We start from the raw sequence: 6301 nt of genomic DNA on the forward strand, positions 1-6301 counted from the left end.
CTTCCACTACTTCCTTCAGCAGCAGCCTCTGCTTTTAGCTAGACCCACATCGATGATGCATCTTCCAGTGGGAGCCAGGAGAGCTGGACTATCAGCAAAAACATTTTTTGAGCTCTGAGATCAGTTCCTTCCCAGGATGTTGTGTCAGCTTCCCTACCTTCTGCCTGCCATTAATTTCACTGGACCCCCAGGTCAAACAACTGGCCAAAAATCTGGAAAACAGCTGACAGTCAGAGCAGCTCCTACTCAGCATGTCCTCTCAGAGGACACACTCCTGGCCTGGTCGTTTTGAGTGACTGGACCTGCTTGACCCAATTTGTGGATTTTTGATCACTCCCCTGGGTCACTGATTTTCCACTTGAGGTTATTGGTTTGACCCCCAAACCATGGGTCACTTGAGAGGTGTGATATGGCCCTGTGAACTCTGAACTCATCAGGAGCCAACAAAAACAGCCAGGGAGGGGAGAAGAATTTCATTAGGGCCTCCTCAGAGATGGCAACGTCTGCTGAATGAAAAGGCAGGAGTTGTTTTGCTTCTTGCAGAAACAAGCATAGCATCTACAAGGGGCTGCCAACTAGAAAGTGTTTGGTTTGAGTTGTTATGGCAATTTCTTTAAGGATAAACAACAGCATATACTTTCACACCCTGAGCTATCAAGTGAAAATGGTGTTGATTCAGAGGAGCCCTGCTCTTCCCACTGGGATCTGGCCCCAGTGTCCCAGACTTACTCCTAATGGTGCCAGCATTTCTACAGCCAGAGCTGAGAGTCTGTAGGTGTTTCTTCTACCTTAAAAAATATTAAATTTCTGATGGCTAATTTGACAAACTTGGGGAGAGAGGGCTGTTTTTTCCTGTATTTTCAGACTTGTCAGATGGAGGTTCATGTCAGAGGTTCACTGAGGCTCCCGAGGCTGGTGATTTGACTGTGAGCAGCTCCCTAAGAGCAGACTTCACTGGGCATGGCTGGTAGGTGAGGAAGAATGACTCCTCGGGAGATAACTCAGCTTCAACATCCAGTACTGGTCATAAAAGGGAAGAAAAATGTTGTAATTGTAGCATGTGTATCTGCACGCGTAACACCCACTGGGATCACATGGGGAAGTGAGCTGGAGAGTGTGGGGCAGGCACAAGGATATCTTTCATGAAATTTCCCACTGGTCATGCTGCCCTGGGGAGCAGGCTTTTGGGCAATTACCAGGGTTTCCCAAGGTTTTACTCATGTGAGAATTCTGGTAATCATTGTTTAGATCACTGCTTGTATTACTGCCAAAGCTGCTAAAAAACCTCACATACCTTCTGTCTTCCTGGGGCTTTCCTAAAGGATCCATGTGAAGTGGATTCAAGCCTTATGTCCGTGTACAACCTCTACTCCCAGCTGCTAAGCCCAGACTCTGAGGAAAACACTCAAGAATGACACCACCTATGAGTGTTTCACCCTCAGAGAAGGGAAACTAGTGCTGAGAGTGAACAGCTTGGATATTTATTTATTTTTTCAAAGAAAGATTTTGCCTTTCCCGCATGTTGCTCTCTGCAGTTTGTCTACACGACCAGAGATGGTGTTAGCTGTAAGTGAACCAATGATGGATTTAGTTTTGTAGCAAAGGTAACAGCAATGAAGACCTGATGGCACAAGCTCGAGCAGCTTGGGTACGTGCCTCAGGTGTGGCATGCTTGTGCTTTGGTTGCTCCAGCTCATCTTCACTTTCACTAGGTCAAAGCTGCCTGAATGTGCTGCCCTCTGCACAGACACAGCTTCTGTGGCAGCAGTGTCACACTGTCTCCTAGAACTGAACCAGCTGAGCTTTCCTGGAAACGGCTCTTTTGGCTGGATGGCAAAACACATATCCCTCTTTTCCTGCAACGTCCAGACCTCTTGTGTGAGTTGAGGGATGAGCATTGTGCTGAAGGCTCAGTAGATGATGCTAATGTCTCAGTCCTGTTCTCAACAGTCATTTTGTACCAATTAATCTTGAATGTGTTATTTTAGAGTAATTCAATTTTGCAGTTAGAGCTCTGTCCAAAAACTACCTAACTCTTCAGTGAATTCTGGATCAGGTTCCAAGCTCAGTCCCTTTTTAATGTGATCCACAAGAATTTGATTGATTATAGCTGCCAATGAGAACATCTTACAAAATCTAATATACAGGATTTTGAGCATTATCCTTATATTAAAAGGTGATGGATGTAGGTTTGACATTTGTTCCTGTTCATTTGCTGCTTGACACAAAGCAGTTCCTACCATCGCAGAAGCCTTTTATGATTGGAGGTGTGGTTTTGTGCACAGAGGAATGAAAAGCTGAGTGTGATGGGACTGACTAGTGAACAAGTCTTCAGATAGAAACACATGGAACAATTCTTTGGCCTACTGTGGAAATTAGGCTTTGTTGCAAGGCGTAGGTGTGTGAGCAGAGACAGCAGTTGTCTCGATATAAGCAATTAAGAGTCTTTTTAGTATCTCAGAGGGTGGCTTCAGGCCCTTCAGCACTTCGTCTGGACTGTCTCACCAGGAAAGAGTGGGGGGAGGGGGGAAGCCAGAGTGCCTGTCTTTTATAATGTTCTGTTTTTAAAGCAAAAAGTCTCTGGGGAGCATAGGGTCCTAAAAGTCCAAGGCCTGGAATTCTTCCTTTTGCTCTTTCCATTTTAAACAGGAAACATTTCCACTAAGTTATTCCAGGGGGAGAATTGTAGGTTCATTTCAAGGCAGATAATGTTTGTTCATTGCCTATGTCTGTGATTTACCCCATGGGCTTAAATAAGTGCAGCAGAAAACCACATGTTTTGTTTTACTTCGTGCAAAACAAGTTCCAGTGGAGTCTGGGAGCCCAGATTAAGAAAGAGGGAGCATGCTTATAAAATCTCTGTGTGAACAAAACAGAGATATTGACAAATTGTGAACACCTGATCTGCTGTACCAGAATGATGACTTTTTAAATAAATCTATGCAAAGAATATTTAAACAGATGATGAGTTCAGTCCCAAAGTCACAGAGCAGGTGTAATTGATTTATACTTTCAGCCCCTGTTTTGGGTCAAAACCCTGCTGTCTTCCTTCAGCTCTCACTCGGAGAGAAGCTTCCTCTGCAGTCAATTGGAGGTTTTGCCCAAAGTGCAAAGACATTTGCAATCAGGCTAGCAAAAACTCCTAATTGAGTTGAACTTTTGGGGATGCTCTGGTGACATGTCTGTGAGAACAATTATTTTTGCCATTTCAGAGGTATCACAAGTTAAGCTGTACTAGGAAAAAATATCAATGCTTCATTAGGGCAAATCATGGAATTAAGATGCAGAAAGCTACAGAGAGGGCTCTGTGGCACATCCTCAGGGATGACATGTTCACATGTTGCTTCTCACGTGAACTAGAGCTTGTCAGATCCATACTGATGCAAGCAAGTTACAGAGCTGTTGTAATATCAGGCCTTCTAGAGAGGAGTTTTTTGAATCCTCCTTGGCGACTCACCCGTTAAAGACAGATATTGTAGCCTGACATCCCTAGTGTTTCTTCCAGGAGTTCCAGTTTTTCCAGCTATGGTGTTTGGGAAGTTTTACAGTCTGACATGTTAGGAGAAAAAATAGTGGGAAATGGCTTGGAAAGCATGAATATTTGTGCATGTGAAGCTTATGGGATTTGCAGACTTGCAGACCCAACTCATCTGTTTATCCTCAGGCCAGATAAGATTCAGACAAACATGCATTGTTTTAAAGGAGCTTTGTTTCCATTATGGCAAATGGATCACAGGAGGCTGACTTTGGGAGGTGAAGGGCTCCAGTGCTCCCCCATTGTAAAAGGGCTGTGATGTGCGCTGGACCCTTCCTCCAGTGTCCTGGGTGTAACAGACTTTTGTAGCGTGCAGGTGGGAGGCTTGTTATCCTTCAGAAGTTCTTTTGATTCATCTGGACCTGTCATGCTTGAGGTGGCATTTCCTTTCCCAAAATAAACGTAGATTGTGAGTACAATAATGTGTCACTGAGCTAGTAGACTGCCTTTTTATGTGCTTTATTATGTTTTTCCTTCTCAGGCGTGGACCTGCAGAGCCACTGGAATATTTAACAGGGCCACGCGTAATATACAAAGAGAGAGATCTTCCCTACTACCAAGGAGGACAGCCTGTTGTCCACCCGTCAAAGGGGAACTACATCCGTGCACCGGACACAAGAGTGGCAGAATTGAGGTACCCCCAGTACTACCCAGGCCAGGCCATCACAAACCAGCATAAAGGACCCCTCCGGCAGGACGTGCCACCTTCCCCTCCTCAGTCCCACCGAGCACCAGCTTACAATGAAATTGTCCGACACCATGGGACCAGTCCGGACCAGTACCAGTACAGGCAACAGGATCCCAGGCAGAAGAACCCCATGACTGCAGCTGTATAGCCATGCACTGGACTTGCCAGCAGAGCCCGGGAGGAATCCCATCAGACATCATCCTTGTAGAGTTGTTCCCAAGCGTAGCTGCCTGTAAGAATGGCACACAAGACCTGGAGTCGTTCTTACTGAGCTGGGCTCAGCATAGGTGCTTTCTAACAGGCGAACTAAAGCCGCATGAGGTACGATGCATTTTGAGTACATGAGGTACCAGTTGAGTATTTTTTAATTCCTTTTTAAAATAGAAAAGTGGCTGCTGGAAATGAAGCGCAACACTTAATACACCTCAGGGCTATTCACTGAGTCCGGTTACACCTGTGCAGTATGTAGCTGTCTGTATAAGGGCAGTGGTGTCACCAGAGTTTACTTCAGAGTGCTATTGTAGAGCCTCTAAGTGAGAACACAGCACACAGTGCGGACTCCGTGCAGAGCTGGAGATCTTGTGTAATCCAGTGCTGTGATCGTGAGTTGACAAGGGACTGCCGTGGAGTTAGCAGCGCATTCCAGGCACATTCAGACCAGCAGCTCTGCGCTTTAAGGATGCTGCAGTTCCAGATTTGTAATCTGGCCTCTGTCTTCCTCTTTCTGTTTGGTGGTGGCAGCATTTATCTTGTAGCCTTCATTTTTTGCAGTTTGTGTAGCAAGATTCTCCTCTCATTGCACCTGCTGCATTTGAAGGAAGGTGAAAGGCTTTGTCTGCCATGCTTGGGCAGGCTCACGGAGGACAAGGCAGCCAGCCACCAGTGAAGTACGTGTAGATGTGCGTGTGTGTGCTTGTGAGCATTTCCTAGTTATACAGTGTGCACTCTAAATGTAAACCCTGGAGATCGTATCCTCAGCTGCTGTCAGTAAGTGTTGCTCTTGGGGTTTCAGTGGAGCTGGCCGTGAGAAGTGGCTGAGGAGGCAACCGTGGGCATGGACTCCATAACTCATATTAAGTTACCATATCAGGTGCTGCTTTGGCCCTGGGGTTACAGCAGAGTGCCTGCCAGCCGCATGCCCTGCCCTCACCAGCCTGCCGCCGTGTGAAGGCACCTGTCAGTGCGGGGCTCGCCCTGGCCCTCAAGGGAAGCTGAGCCTCGGGCAGCGCCAGGCCGGTGCCAAGTGCCAAACTACTCGAGTTCCTGCAGCAAGGGCCAGTGGGGAAAGGGGCTTTTCACAGCAAGACGTGAGGGAAAAGACAAGGAAAGCAACAGGGAGGGCTTCAAGACCCTGGGGCCCAGGAGGAAGAGGAGAGAATAGCTGCTCATAGCAAGTTATTTGCAGCGGTGCATAGGGAGAGAGAAGGTGTGGGCGGGGAGAGGGGGCCAGCAGTGCAGCAGAGCTGTGGGGTGGCAGGATTGGTGGGGTACCTGCACAACTCTTTGCCCCATGCAGCCTGAGCTTGCTCTGTGGCCAGCCAGCCCGGGAGGAGGTCAGAAATGCATGTCCCCAGCCAAAAGGACCTGTGCTGCCCAGTCTAACAGGACTGTGAGTGCTCAGAGATTTGTCTCAAGGATTTTGTCACAGGGAAACCATACAGTCTTGCCAACTAGAAACAGATTTTGGGAAGTTTCCAAGTGTCCTTAATTCCTTGACTTCTTCCTTTTGGGAGCATTATTAAACTGTTTGGGCTCCTTTCCTCATCAGGGAGAGACTGTGACCTGGCCATGGATTAGACACGAGGAGTTCTTTGATGTCTTTTTGACACCTTTGGTATGCAACAGATTAAATCACATAGGCCACTTCCCAGGTACTAAATGTCACAGGAAGGTCTGTCCTGCTAGGAGCATGTCCGTTTACTAGATAGCCCAGGGAAAAGGGCTCCTTACAGTAAGAGGTCTGTAAGATGCAGGGCAGGGTAGGTCTGTGCACTGCTGCTTTCCAGGGGCCACCGCTGGTAGGTAACGGCCCTGATGAGAAGCAGCGCTTAATCTTGGCCAACATTTCTTCTGTGCTG

The 6301-nt window shown here is 47.2% G+C and overlaps 1 protein-coding gene across 5 annotated transcripts in view; it reads left to right on the top strand.

The window, feature by feature from the left end:
• The window catches only part of PARD3B (par-3 family cell polarity regulator beta), a 422878-nt gene extending 417233 nt beyond the window's left edge, over positions 1-5645 (top strand). For 3 of the 5 annotated variants that reach the window (XM_086750624.1, XM_086750623.1, XM_086750625.1), the window contains one exon: positions 4017-5645. In XM_086750624.1, the coding sequence (XP_086606750.1) occupies positions 4017-4371 (355 nt within the window). In that variant the 3' untranslated portion in view covers positions 4372-5645. The remainder of the gene's footprint in view (positions 1-4016) is intronic. The other 2 variants (XM_086750626.1, XM_086750628.1) reach the window with 1 other exon arrangement.
• Positions 5646-6301: the final 656 nt, after the last annotated feature.

This window comes from Chlamydotis macqueenii, chromosome 6, assembly GCF_036417535.1.
Source record: "Chlamydotis macqueenii isolate bChlMac1 chromosome 6, bChlMac1.mat, whole genome shotgun sequence".
Taxonomy (NCBI): Eukaryota; Metazoa; Chordata; class Aves; order Otidiformes; family Otididae; genus Chlamydotis; species Chlamydotis macqueenii.